The 15492-nt window shown below is 38.8% G+C and overlaps 1 protein-coding gene across 2 annotated transcripts; it reads right to left on the reverse strand.

Moving 5' to 3' along the window:
• Positions 1–8454: 8454 nt before the first annotated feature.
• On the reverse strand, positions 8455–10404 carry LOC129415514 (interferon alpha-inducible protein 27, mitochondrial-like). Of its 2 annotated transcripts, XM_055169510.2 has the most exons (5): positions 10286–10399; positions 10165–10203; positions 9398–9550; positions 9129–9227; positions 8455–8896 (listed from the first exon to the last, which is right to left on the reverse strand). In XM_055169510.2, the coding sequence occupies exons 1-4, from the start codon at positions 10293–10295 to the stop codon at positions 9139–9141; spliced, it is 291 nt and encodes a 96-aa protein (XP_055025485.1). In that variant the 5' UTR covers positions 10296–10399; the 3' UTR covers positions 8455–8896; positions 9129–9138. The 2 variants fall into 2 exon arrangements, with proteins under 2 accessions (XP_055025485.1, XP_073729586.1); XM_073873485.1 differs by lacking the exon at positions 10165–10203 and having other exon boundaries at positions 10286–10404.
• Between the last annotated feature and the right edge of the window lie 5088 nt (positions 10405–15492).

The following is a 15492-nucleotide window of genomic DNA, read 5'->3' on the forward strand; positions in this document are numbered from 1 at the left end:
CAGATAATTGTCAGTTACTGACATTTTTGTGACTGCCGCTAGAACAGCCAGCCATTTTGTTAAATGTTTTGCCACTCAATAGGGCGAACTGTCACGTGAAAAGTGATGTCAATGCATACCCTCTATATACACTATTTATGATTTGTTGTCGTGTTTAAAAGAACACAAACAATAATGTGTTGTCATTGACAATTGAAATGTGTTGTATAATATTAATAAGGTGCTTTAGGCTATAAATGCTTGATCCTTGAATAAGTAAGATGAATTTAAAGAAATACCTGTTGGATGGGTTAGCAAATCCTGTCCCACACCTCCTTTATTTTTAATTGACTCAAAAATTTCATAGAGGACACTGACTGCAATACACAACCGTATTATTTTATTGCAGTAATTATACTTGTGACAGACTGCTTACAGTTCACATTTTGACCAATGATCCTTTTCTGTTATATTTGTCTATCTCAGTCATTAACAAAGATATCAACACAACATCAAAACTCTTAGAAAGAAGCAACAAGTATTTTGATGTGGTGAACAAATCTTAATATATAAGAAATATTTCAATCGGCCAGTAAATTTCTCTATTACTTAAATTTGTTGTTTGTAATGAAAAGACACTCAGTGTTAAGCCAAAGTCTGACAGACAGTAACATGACCAATCATTATGTGAGGAATAATTCACGATGGGTCGTTGAATTATAAGAAAACAATGCATACCCAAGGTGGTTATGCGGCACGACGCGAAGCTACTGCTTCGACTGAATAAACTACTTTTTGATTGAGATCTTCAACGTCCTCCTGATTTTGCTTACAAGGGTATATTTATAAATGTTATATGTACAACAAATGTTTTTTTTAGTTTACCAGTTTTCTGTTTGTCTCTTATTTACTGTTATAACAATTGTGTTATATCAACCTCATATCGGCCAAAAAACCTTATTAATATCATTATCGGCTTCATCCATAAAAAAACATATCGGTCGACCACTACAGGCCTTAAAAAATATTGCATTATATAAATAATTTATAAAATGAATAAATATAATAATAAGAATAACATTTATTTTACAATTTGTACACTTAGCACTAACTAGGCCTAGGTCAATGAAGTGATATTACAATGATTACCCACAACTGACAAATAATAGCCCACCTAACGTAAACCATGCAAGGCAAGGCAAGGCAAGGCAAGGCAAGTTTATTTGTATAGCACATTTCATACACAAAGGTCATTCAAAGTGCTTTACATAGAAATGAGAAAACAAAAATCAAAGATACATGAATTTAAAACATCAATTAAAATAAAAAATAAATGTGATTTAAATAAAAACTGTTTAAATGTGTGAAAAAGAATAAAACAGGAATAAAAGTATAAAACAATTAAAAATATGAATAAAAACAAGAGAAATAGAACATAATTAAAATAGTGCATATATAATATAGTGCAATCAGTTCGGACGCAGCATAGTGCTCATTCAGTAAATGCATAGCTAAACAGATGTGTTTTGAGTCTGGATTTGAATGTGGCTACTGTTGGAGCACATCTGATCTCTTCTGGAAGCTGGTTCCAGATGCGACTGGCATAATAGCTAAAAGCTGACTCTCCTTGCTTTGAGTAAACCCTTGGTATTTCCAGCTGATGTGATCCTAATGATCTGAGTGATCTGATAGGTTTGTATTCAATGAGCATATTAGCAATGTATTGAGGTCCTAGTCCACTGAGTGATTTATATGCCATTAATAATACTTTAAAATCAATCCTAAATGTAACTGGTAGCCAGTGTAGCGACCTGAGGACTGGTGTGATGTGTTCATATTTTCTGGTTCTGCTCAGAATCCTGGCAGCAGCATTCTGAATGAGCTGGAGCTGTCTTATGGTCTTTTTGGGAAGGCCAGTGAGGAGGCCATTACAATAATCCACCCTGCTGGTGATGAAAGCATGCACAAGTTTCTCTAAGTCTTGTCTGGAAACAAAGCATCTAATTCTTGCAATATTTTTGAGATGATAGTATGCTGATTTAGTTATTGCTTTGACATGACTACTGAAACTGAGGTCAGACTCCAGAATCACACCAAGATTCCTGACTTGATTTTTAGTTGTTTGACCCCTAGCGTCAAGGTATGCATTCACCTTGAGAACTTCATCTTTGTTTCCAAACGCAATGACTTCAGTTTTCTCTTTGTTTAACTGAAGAAAGTTTTGGCACATCCAACTGTTAACTTCATCAATGCATTTGCACAGGGAGTCAATGGGGCTATAGTCATTAGGGGATAGAGCTAAGTATATCTGGGTGTCGTCTGCATAACTGTGATAGGCAATTTGGTTCTCTCTCATTATTTGGCTTAGTGGGAGCATATACAGGTTGAACAGGAGTGGCGCAAGAATTGAGCCTTGCGGGACTCCGCATGTCATGGATGTCCACTCAGATTTATGGCCACCTATACTTACATAATAACCTCTCCCTTCTAAGTATGACTTGAACCATTTCAGGACCACCCCAGAAAGCCCGACCCAGTTTTCCAGCCTGTCAAGAAGTATGTTGTGATCGACAGTGTCAAAAGCAGCACTGAGGTCGAGTAGCACCAGCACTGATAGTTTGCCTGTGTCTGTATTGAGGCGAATATCATTTATTATCTTTATGAGCGCTGTCTCTGTACTGTGGTGTGGTCTGAAACCAGATTGAAAAATGTCAAAGTAACCATTAGAAATTAAGAATTTGTTCAGCTGATTGAAAACAACTTTTTCAATGATCTTGCCTATGAAAGGAAGATTTGAGATAGGTCTGTAGTTGCTCAATACAGTGTTATCTAGGTTGCTCTTTTTCAGGAGGGGCTTAACAACTGCAGTTTTAAGGGACTTTGGAAAAGTGCCAGAGTTAAGTGATGAATTTACCACTTTTAGGAGATCTGCTTTTAAACAGTTAAAGACACTTTTGAAAAAAGATGTTGGGAGTGTGTCAAGGGCGCAGGTTGATGTTTTAAGATGCTGTACTATTTCTTCCAAAATGTTACCATCAACTGCTTCGAAGTCAGACATCGTAACTACTTTCTGATGTTGTGGTCTGATTTGTCTGACCCCGGCGCAGCTCAAGGATGTGCTGATCACCTTTCTTATATTATTGATTTTCTCAGAGAAGAAGTTAGCAAACTCACTACATTTGCTGTCTGAGAGCATTTCACTTGGAATGTGACTTGGGGGGGTTGTTAGTCTCTCTATAGTAGCAAAAAGAGTGCGTGTGTTATTTATGTTTTTGTTTATAATATTTGAAAAGAAAGTCTGTCTAGCTTTGCCTAGTTCCACACTGAAAGCACGAAGGCTGTCTTTATAGATTTTATAATGGACTACAAGTTTTGTCTTCCGCCACATGCGCTCAGCTTTTCTGCATGGTCTCTTCATATTCTGCACCTCTGTTGAGTTTCTCCAAGGTGATTTTTGCCTGCTATTCTTCTTCCTGACTTTTACAGGAGCAATATCATCGATTGCACTCTTAACTTTCAAATTAAAGGAATCAAGGAGAAAATCAACAGAGACTGCAGATATGCTTGGTGTTAAAGATATAGCCTTCATAAATAGCACACTGGTGTTCTCATTTAAGCATCTCTTTTTGACAGACACAGATTTAGTTTCAATAGTAGGAGAGATTATTATATCAAAGAAAATACAGAAATGATCAGACAGTGCTACATCCTTAATAACAATTGATGAAATGTTTACACCCTTACTGATAATTAAATCTAGAGTGTGTCCACGATTGTGTGTGGGTCCATGTACATGTTGAGTCAGATCAAAAGTATTTAAAACAGCTGTGACATCTTTTGTCATAATGCTTTCTGGCTTATCTATGTGAATGTTAAAATCTCCAGCAATAGCAAAACAGTCAAACTCTGAGGAAATCATTGATAACAGTTCTGTAAAGTCCTCAACAAATGCTGGAGAGTATTTTGGGGGCCTGTAAATAATGATCAGTAGAATGCGTGGGGTACCTTTCAACACAATACCTAGATGTTCAAAAGACGGGTAATTCCCAAATGACACTTGCTTACATTGATAGACATCTTTAAAAAGAGCAGCTAGACCTCCCCCTCTCCTATCAGTTCTGCAAAAACTCATATAAGTAAAGTTAGGAGGGGCTGTTTCATTAAGGACTGTTGCACTGTAGCTTTCTTCTAGCCATGTTTCATTTAGAAACATAAAATCCAGGTTGTTCGTGGCTATTAAGTCGCTGACTAGAAGTGATTTGTTTCTAAGTGAACAGATATTTAAAAGTGCTAACTTAACAGTACAATTTTTTTCCCTAACAGAGATCTTAGTTTGACAAGTCACAGGCAGCAGATTAGATTGATTTGCCACACGATTTGATCTAGCCTTACACTTTCTATCATGTACTAAAACAGAAATAGAGAAAGATATAGGCACACTGAGTTCCTGCTTTTGTAAACATTTGATAAAAGTATTAGTATTTTCATAGCAGGAACCCGACACACATCACTGAGAGCCGTTATCAGTTGTTTTTGGTTCACCTACAGTAGATGGAGGAGGGTGTGTGCCTTGGCGTTGTGTCAGAGACCGAAGAGCTCTCACAGGACGAGGAGGGGGAACTGGGCCCACTGGCTTTGGTGGTTTTGGGGCTTGCTGTTTTCTGGTTGAAATCTGGGGGCTTGCAGCAATAGAGTGGGATAGTTTAGTTCCAGCATAAACCAGTTCCTCCATTTTTCCAGAGAAGGTCAAAAGCGGGGATGCTGGAGAGAGGAATGACATATCTAGTGAGGAGTCCTGTTGTTCTGATGTGACCGGAGGCTGTGATATGTTGTCCTGGTTTCCCTGGCTGTTTTCCAGAAAGTCGTCCTTGGGTGCTGAATCTTGGAGCCGTTCTAATCTGACACAGTCTGACTGTGGTGAGCTCTGTAGGCAGGGCTCAGCTGAGATTGTGTCCATGAGCAGTGGTTGTTGTGGCTGCGTGGTGTTATCTCTGTCCTTGTGGGATATGTCAACATCATGTCCATTCAGGTGCTGGAGAGAAGTCCTGTGGTCATTCATACTCTGTCCAGGTGTGTGTGTGCCATTCAGGTTGAGTGGATTGGCACACACTGCTGAAGGATGATGAAGGGAGAAATAGATATTGTCCTTTAGCACTCTTGCACCCAGTCTGTTTGGGTGGATGCCATCCTGTTTAAATAGTTGTCTCTGACTCCAGAAAAGATTGAAGTTGTTTATAAAGTTCAGTCCTTTTATGTTGCAGGTTTTTTGCAGCCATGTATTAAGTCCAAGCAACCGTGAAAACCTATTTGTTCCTCTTGCTGGAAGTGGTCCACTGATGAACGGCTGAACTTTCACTGTTCTGAGTGTTTCAAAAAGTTTGTTGAAATCCCTCTTAAGGAGTTCAGATTGCTCTTTGTGAATATCATTCTTCCCCACATGAATGACAACTCGATTTACAGTCTTATGTTTCATCAGAATGTTCTGAAGTTCCCTGTTTACATCAGAAACGGTTGCTTGTGGAAGGCAGCATGTAGTTGAGTCCCTATTGATCAAGTTTCTGATAATTGAGTCCCCCAGTATCAGAGTTCTGGGCTCGGATGCGCTCTGCGCTGAGTGCCGCTGTCTGCTTGATCTTGAGCGGCAGTTAGCATCAGTGTTAGCTGCTGGCTGATTTGATCGGTGTTCAGTCTCATTTATCACATTTGGGGATTCCTCACTCATATTCATTAATACTTCAAATCTGTTCTCAAGATGTATAGGTGGTGGTAGAAAGTCAGTGTTTGCAATCCTTGTCCTAGCTGTATCTGGGGTGGAGGAAGCAATTGCGGCAAAATGTGATGCTCGTGACAGTCTGATTTCTCGAGTGATTTTGGGTCTTGCTCCCTGTTTGTACCATTGATTAGTGTGTTGATCATTAGATTTATGGGACTCACCGGCTGTATGCTGAGGGCGTCCATGATGACGAAGCTCTGTGTGTTCCGTCTGGTTTGGTAGTCCTGTAAGTAACTTTGTTTCAAGAATAGCAATCCTTTGTAAAAGTCTGTGGCAGTTTGTGCAGCAAGTAGATTGTTGATGAGGCATTTCTTTTTCTTATCCTTTTGAATGAAGGCAGCTGTGTTTTTCCTTCTGGAATGTAAGCTGATGGCGGTGGGAGGCTAGACGGATGAAAAATTCCACTTTTTTGTAATCCTCCAGTCCCGAAAGTTTGTAAATTATCGTTGATGTCAAGCTTTGTTGTTTGAGCACTATGCTGATTTGCTGAAGTTAAAATTATAAGATAAAATATAAAAAGCGATAGAGCAAAGCGCAGAGCAGTAAGCAAAAGCGTCCGAACAGGAGCAGAGCAGGAAGCACAAAGTAAGTCAACATTGTTTCAATGATAATTTGGTTAATGGCATCAACATCAATTCTATGTTGATTCACTGTTGGTCTGCTATCTGGGATAGGGTTGGTGATTGAATTTCTGTTGAAGAAAGATTGGTTTTTTAACCATTTTGATTGATTTTGCACCATTGAAATAACATTATTCCAGGGTGCAAACCTGATGAAAAATCAATGTAAAATTTCAATGTTGATTCAATGATAATTTGGTTGATGGATTAACATAATTTCAATGTTGATTCACTGTTTGTCTGCTATCTGGGATAGGGTTGGTCTCCCACGTCTCACGCTTAGTTTTGCTTGATATCTCAGTGCCGAATTTCCCTTTTATTATGTTTCTTTTTTCCAGCACCAACTGGGACAGCAGCAGTAACTGATCCTGCATCCAGTTGGGCTTTCTTTTCAGTTTTGGCGAGTTCATAATCCACATTTATTTATTACATTAGGCTTCTTCAATATGGGCAACATTTCATTGCTTTAAGTAGTCTATTTAGGCTAATAGGATGTAAATTAATTAAGCAAGTGTTAATGCAATGTCTTTTTTTATTATTAGGCAATTGTCTGTTTTCATTTGGGTATTAGGCTACCTTGATATAATTTAATTTCATTCACGACTTTTCTTTTATATATGCATTTCGATGGCATTACTATTATTATTTTGTGTAGGACACAGACATATTTTGATGTTGTAATTGATTTGGTGCGTCTGTGTTATGTTCCGCATGACAGCCCTGTCATCTAACAACCAATCACCGTGGTCAATATGATCATTGCGAGTCAGCTCGTGCATGAGAATTGACGTCATCCGTAGCAACGAAGACTCACTCTTAGTTTTAGGAGTAATCATTTTTCCTTACTAAAAGTAGGTCTGAAAGGCGTTGTGAATAACTTTTAGGAGAAAACTCCTAGCTAAAATCTTTTAGTGCGATTTAGGAGTACTCTTAGTGGTAAGATAAAATTCTTTGTGAATATGGCCCCAGGTGTAAAAAGGCCCTTAAATAATTTAGGAGCTGAGACCTAGTCTTAACACTTAGAAGGCTTTATAAATCAAACTTATTCTTAAGTCTAGGAATAAAAGTAAAATGACGTCATTCTTAGAATTTTGACACACTTAAGACTAAAATTTTACTCTGAGCGACTTTATACATACGGTCCCAGATTATGTTATCTCTTAAACCCTGGTTAAGTACGAACAGTGTGAAACGTGAAACAGATAACCCAGGTATCAGTTAACCAGGGGCCTCATTTATAAAGAGTGCGTACGTACGCACAGATTTGATCGTAAAGTGTGCGTGGGCAAAATCCACGGCAAAGTCCATGGCCCGTATTCATAAAGAATCTTAATGCAAAAAGTAGCTCCTAGTGATGCAATTCTAAGAAAATTCTTAGAAATGTGGTTGTTTACTTTTAAAATTAAAGAAAAAATTCTAGTAAAGAAAAAAGTAATTCAGAAAGCATCTTAACCCTTAAAAGAGGTCTTAAGGTCATAATTGTTAGGAGCACGGACGAGGACTTTTGAGGCTTAAGAGTTTTTTAGCTACCGGGAAAGTGGACAAAACACGAAGAGGGAGACAAATAATGTTGCACACAATGCATGAATGCTTGCCCCAAACTGACATGTGTGCTATAATGTTGGCTAAATCTCAGGGTTAGCTCCACATAGCACGTCAGCAAAAGTGTCAAAAGACACAATATTGTCTCCTCTATTTTGTGCAAAATAATCATTTTTAACATTCATACCTAACAAAGTTGTATTTTATAATGTAAAGTGCAAATGTATTACTTTTTAAGCCAAAAAGTAAGAAAATTGTGCTAACGTCAACATACTTTTTGAAAATGACACTTTTCTCTTATACCTTCTTTCTGAGAGTGTTGGAAAGGGAAAATGTTAATTATATTACACAATTTAAAATTTTGTTTTGTACTAAACATTGCACATGAAAACATTTCTATTTTGCATACTGCAGATTTTCAGCTATCAGAGAAGTAGCGTGGCATAACATTTGTCTTTCAGGAGTTTGTTTAAAGTTTATTTTTCAGAATTACTATAACACAACACAAAATGATACTTGAAAAAATACAACACTCCCAAATATGTTATATTAAAGTTTATTATTATTATGCAATTTAAAAACTGCATTCATTTCTGATTCCTTGTTTTGATTCTAACATTGCTGCAGCTAAAAGTTGCCTGCTGTGCTCTCATTTAATTTATTTGGAGACATATTGCTTAGTAATGTGTTAGAACAAATGATCAAAATAGAAAATACAGAACATGAACAATGCCATTACTAATGTATTATTAATCATTATAATCATTATAATGGTCAGAGTTCATATACCTATATTGACAATATTGACCAGAAATGTTGAAATACAGTAATAGTGAGATCATGAAAAGCTTTATGTATATATAAACAGGCATTGCAGGACAGATAGGAAAGTCTAATTGCTGACAACAATGTCGGCAATTGTCCCCACAGCAACCTCCATAGCATATGATGATTTCAAATGACAGAGATATCAGTAGAGCACCTAATGACAAAAAATAATTTATAGTTAATTTGCTAAAAGCATCAGTTGTCTAAAACTCTTTTATCACATTTTTATAACTAAGGCAACACAAAGACATTTCACCATTAGATATCTGAAATATGTCCTGTAAAAGCCATTCTTAATGTATTAACAAATGATTAGTCTGAAGTAATCAATATCTATAATAAGGTAAAAAAAACTATTCAACAGTCTAAGTGTATTAGGAATTCACCTGTGACTGATTAACTCCAAAAGTAACTCAAAGCTGCACCTGCAGCGCCCCCTGCAGTCCCTATAACAGCATTAGCTGCGGCAGGGATTCCAGCAGCACCTGAAGACAAGAAATGACAATCAAAACAAGCAATGTGATCATTTCTTTATACAGAGTCAGTTTAAATAAATGCAAATATAAATAAAAATACTTTAGCCACTTTGAAAATTTTAAAGATAACACTGTTAACACTTCAATCAATAAAGATCAGGCACTGAAATTTAGCTCACCTGCTGCTTGAAGAGCTGCTACCACAGATCCAGCTGCGACCCCTCCACCATTAGCAACAGCTGCAGCTGACATCATAGAGGCGGCATAAGAACTTGCAGTAACTCCTGCTGCAGTGAAACCAACAGCCCCTAAAACAAGAGGAGCTGCAGCAACTGCATAAAAGATGGTATACTTTTATTCATTTACAGGTTCAGATGAAATGGCATTAGAAACATCTTAAAATTGTTAACAGTTGTGATGACCAATAACTTTGAAATTTTCTTTTAAATATCAGATAAAAATACAATGTGACTGCAGTCAGTGCCTTCTATGAATTAACGGATGACTCATTTAAATAAAGGGTGTGGCATAGAGAACAACCAAGTAAACAATAATTTGAATAGCATCAATAAGTCAATAAAAGACGTACAGTACAGATGCTTCTTCGTATTCGTCATCGTTGTTCTAGTATAAAACATGTATTAAGCCTTAAGTAATTTAGCTATATTATTATTATAAACCACAAATCAATTGTGTGACACAAGTCATAGACACATTACTGCAAATCAACTTGTGATTGTGTAAAATATTTGTTCCTTGATAAGCTCTGCTTTCATAAAGACAACATTATTGACTGTGTAGCTGTATGGTCAAACATTACAAACTTTATCAGCTTTTAAAGTCAAAGGTGGTTAGCAATAAATGCAGCAAAATCTAAAGGTCCTAGAGCAAACATATTTTTAATCTTAAAATGATATTTAAAATATTTTTTTATTTCAGAATTTACCTGCTCCTGCACCTGTACCCACAATTGCAAGTATTGTACCTTAATAAGAAAAAATATAAGTAAAGCCAATTTTTATTGTGAGAAATAAACATTAAAACTCTACTGTTGTATTAGTACTCACATGTATCCATCTTTAGCTGAATGCACTGGAATGCTCTTCAACTGATTTGTTGTTTGAGAGTTGGACTTATAAGCTCTCTGGGTGGCCCTTGTCTGGAAATGAAACTGAAACAAATAAAAACAATGAGTTAAAATACTTAAGGAATAAAAATGTAGTTAAAAAAGAAAAGGTTCTGTGTTTTAGACAGTGGACCAAAACTTTTTTATTTTCCTTCTTAGTAAACTGCAAAGTTTGCTTACAGAGTTCACATACTGCCTCAATGTCAGAACTCTAAACTGAATTTGAGAAAAAGAAGAAAAGGCCCAGAGAGGGTTGAAAACAATTGAAGTAACTAACTATGGTATTTAAGTAGAAACAGGGGTGGTAAAAGGTGACCAGCAATCTGTATGATCTGTCAAAATAATTAGGACCATATCATAAACTATAATAATAACTGTGATCATGTAAATTGTGTTTGTTTGGAAAAAATAAAACATCTAAATTTGTTTATTACTTATTAAAATAAAACTTATGCTATGTAAATGAAGAATGAATCAATTTGCTTTAATAAGATCTTTTGTTTACGTGCCTACGGAAAACAAAGGATCATTTTAAATTGGCGTTAAAACATCCACATTTTGTTCTGATTCTCAAACTAGAATCTAGAAAACTTGAATCTAAATTTAAATCACCAAATTTTGATACACAATTGCCACAGACCGGGTTTAAAATGTGTGAGGTCCAGGGGTGTTAAGAGTTAAATGTTAGAAAAAGTAACACTTTAAGTAGGCTTGGTAAATGTACTATTTTGTGCATTAATTTTATAGTTAATATATCAAACATTAGTCTTTAGCACTTCTTAAGATAAACATCTAATACTTAACTGCACTATTTTGAGACACCATTTATTTCAATCGAAATCTATTTAAATATTGCTGGTATTGTATACTTTTCAGGTGCATTGAAGTACTAAGAACTATAGACTTTTTATTAGTATATTTGTAGTGCATATCTTTTACAACATACTAACTGTAGTTTTAGTACATTCATCCTTTTTTTAACCTGGGATCTTATGTATTCTGTTTTAACTTTTTTGCCATTTTACACTTTAGATACACACTCTTTCAGGGGTGGACATTGTTATTTTTAACCCATTTTTACTGTATTAAATTGCAATTTATAAATAATAAAGGGTGGATAATTTATTTACTTTCATGCAACATTGCTTATTATATGTAATGGTTTTGTTCTGTGTTTACTTGTGTTCTGTGTATTTTTGTATTTTGGACTTTTATTTTGATACCCTGCTCTGTTCTGACTTTTATTTTGATATTCATCATGCCATGTCACAGTTCACACTTCCTGTCTGTATATAAGTCACTTCCTGTTCACCTGTTAGCTGCTGATTAATGCTTAGCCCAACCAACCTGTTTCCCTGTACTCTGTATCTGTTATTTGTTATCTGTATTCTGCCTGTATATCTGCCTGTGTTTGACCCGTGCCTGTTTACTTGGATTTTTGATTGAACTCTGCCTGCCTTGACCTAGTGCCTGTTTTGGATTACGTTTTTGGATCACCCTTACTGGATATGTTTGCTGGCCCTTTTTGGGATTTTTCTAATAAAACCTTTTTGCAAATGGATTCACCCTCTCACTCGCTTTCTTCAAAGCACGCCCCGTTACAGATTAATCAGCCTAAACCGGAATCCAGCGGAGGTTGGAAATTTCCCACCAGCAGCATGACTCCAGCGGATCGTCTTGTTGGTCTTCGCCAAGGTAACAAACCTATTGAGAATTTTGTTGAAGAGTTCTGTGAACTATCTGGTCTGGTGAACTTTAAAGATTCATTTTTGAAGGACATTTTTTACTGTGGATTAAATCGCGACATTGCCCGTTCCATGCCACTCCATACACCACACTGGACATTAGAACAGTATATCGATCACGCTCTGTTGTTGTGTGGTTCACCATTCACTGTGGGTGTTGGGGATGCACCTCCAGTGAATATTCACAACACGCCTAGCCACATCATGCCTGTTTCTGCACCTGGGTTTGAGAAAACAACCACCATGACTGATCATAAAATGGCCGCCACCATGCCTGCTCCCAAAATGGCCGCCACCCTGCCTGTCCCTAAAATGGCCGCCATCCTGCCTGTCTCTGCACCTGTTTTCATGAGAGCGACCATCATTCCTGCACCTGTGACTCAGAGGGCCATCATCACCACCATACCTGTACTCACGAGGGCTTTTAGTCACCCAGCACCTGACATCAAGATGGCCGCCATGCCCGAATCGACCACCACAGAGGTATGTCTCAGTGACTGTATACTTTCTGAATTTGCCATGGCCCTGTGGTGCGTTTGGTCTGCCTTCTGCTCGTTTGTCCCCTGTGTTCCTCCAGGCTCTGTATCTGAACCATCGGAATCATCTGATCTGCCCGCCTCATCTGATCTGCCCGCCTCATCTGATCTGCCCGCCTCATCTGATCTGCCCGCCTCATCTGATCTGCCCGTCTCATCTGATCTGCCCGTCTCATCCGATCTGCCCGTCTCATCCGATCTGCCCGTCTCATCCGATCTGCCCGTCTCATCCGATCTGCCCGTCTCATCTGATCTGCTCGACTCACCTGATCTGCCCGATTTACCTGATCTGCCCGATTCACCTGACCTGCCTGATTCACCTGACCTGCCTGATTCACCTGATTCACTTGATCTGCCTGATTCACCTGATCCGCCCGACTCCTCTGATTCTTCTGATTCATCTAATCCATCTGATTCATCTGATTCATCTAATCCATCTGATTCATCTGATTCGTCTGTCCTGCCCGACTCATCTGATTCGTCTGTCCTGCCCGACTCATCTGATTCGTCTGTCCTGCCCGACTCATCTGATTCGTCTGTCCTGCCCGACTCATCTGATTCGTCTGTCCTGCCCGACTCATCTGATTCGTCTGTCCTGCCCGACTCATCTGATTCGTCTGTCCTGCCCGACTCATCTGATTCGTCTGTCCTGCCCGACTCATCTGATTCGTCTGTCCTGCCCGACTCATCTGATTCGTCTGTCCTGCCCGACTCATCTGATTCGTCTGTCCTGCCCGACTCACCTGATTCGTCTGTCCTGCCCGACTCATCTGATTCGTCTGTCCTGCCCGACTCATCTGATTCGTCTGTCCTGCCCGACTCACCTGTCCCGTCTGATTCATCTGATTCGTCTCACTCACCTGATTCACATGATTCGTCTGTCCTGCCTGATTCACCTGTCTTGTCTGATTCACCTGGCTCACATGATTCGTCTGTCCTGCCTGATTCACCTGTCTTGTCTGATTCACCTGGCTCAACTGACTATTCTGATTCATCTGGTCCACCACCTGGGACATCGCCACCCTGGGCTTTGGGAGCTTTCCCAAGTTTTTTTTGGGGGGGGGTAGTACCCGGACACAGGGAGGAGGCAGAGGACACCAAGGCGGAGGCCGAAGTGTGCTCGGACCCTTCCTCTCCCTGTGTTCCAGGTCTATTCCTGCCCCATGATATAGCTCCAAGCCTGCCCCATGACCCAGGTCCAAGCCTGCCCCATGACCCAGGTCCTAGCCTGCCCCATGACCCAGGTCCTAGCCTGCCCCATGACCCAGGTCCTAGCCTGCCCCATGACCCAGGTCCTAGCCTGCCCCATGACCCAGGTCCTAGCCTGCCCCATGACCCAGGTCCTAGCCTGCCCCATGACCCAGGTCCTAGCCTGCCCCATGACCCAGGTCCTAGCCTGCCCCATGACCCAGGTCCTAGCCTGCCCCATGACCCAGGCCCGCATCTGCCCCATGACCCAGGCCCGCATCTGCCCCATGACCCAGGCCCGCATCTGCCTCATGTTCCTGGACCATCCTGGCCATATGACCCAGGACCTCTCCTGAACTGCCCTGCCTTCGCCAAGAGGTCCTGGCCCGCCCGCCCACCCTCTATTGGACTGTATGTTTTGTTTGTTGGGCTCCGGGAGTCGCCCTTTAGAGGGGGGGTTCTGTAATGGTTTTGTTCTGTGTTTACTTGTGTTCTGTGTATTTTTGTATTTTGGACTTTTATTTTGATACCCTGCTCTGTTCTGACTTTTATTTTGATATTCATCATGCCATGTCACAGTTCACACTTCCTGTCTGTATATAAGTCACTTCCTGTACACCTGTTCCCTGCTGATTAATGCTTAGCCCAACCAACCTGTTTCCCTGTACTCTGTATCTGTTATTTGTTATCTGTATTCTGCCTGTATATCTGCCTGTGTTTGACCCGTGCCTGTTTACTTGGATTTTTGATTGAACTCTGCCTGCCTTGACCTTGTGCCTTTTTTGGATTACGTTTTTGGATCACCCTTATGGATATGTTTGCTGGCCCTTTTTGGGATTTTTCTAATAAAACCTTTTTGCAAATGGATTCACCCTCTCACTCGCTTTCTTCAAAGCACGCCCCGTTACATTATAAAATTATAATAATCATTTTAATAAGCAATATTAGGCTATATAAACAAGAACTTTGTTATGTGCTCCTATGAATGTTTTCAGAATGACTTTGTTAAATGCTACCTCTTAAACCGAATGAAATAACATAGCCTTCTGCATGGCCAATGTTTACACACTAAATGCTGTCTTTTAATATCACTGTCTAAATGCCTTATGTATATGCCCCATATTGTCTTTATAATGTTTAATTATGTGAACACATTACAATCTAATATCGAAACTTGCACAGTCTTAATGCATTTTCCCTATTTTCTACAATCACGTGAATATTGAAATGATATGCAAATGACATTATGCATAGTAAAATTAGACGTTACACTCAGCATTTCAAAATCTGCATTATCTATGCAAAGTTTTATAAATAAGGCCCCAGGGCATTTAAATAATGGCAAGTAACTTTTTAGACTTATGGGTTGTTTATATTTTTCTATGATGTTCTTTCTCTCACACTTACTTTTTGAGGATGTGATCTTGCAGTTAAAACATAATTTGTCATTTATGCACTGTAAAAAAACTTTGCCGCCTTAAACATTTTTGTTTAATCAATTACAATTAACAACAAAGGATCATTTTAAAGAGCACCTATTATAAGAATCACGTTTTTAAACATCCTTTTGTGTGTAAGTGTGTATCAGTAACGATATTTAAATAGTACATACCTCAAAGAAAATGATGACGCGAGTTATCGTCTCCAACGTTCTAGGACTACAAAAAACACCCATTCGC

This window comes from Misgurnus anguillicaudatus, chromosome 11 (genome assembly GCF_027580225.2).
Source record: "Misgurnus anguillicaudatus chromosome 11, ASM2758022v2, whole genome shotgun sequence".
NCBI lineage: Eukaryota > Metazoa > Chordata > Actinopteri > Cypriniformes > Cobitidae > Misgurnus > Misgurnus anguillicaudatus.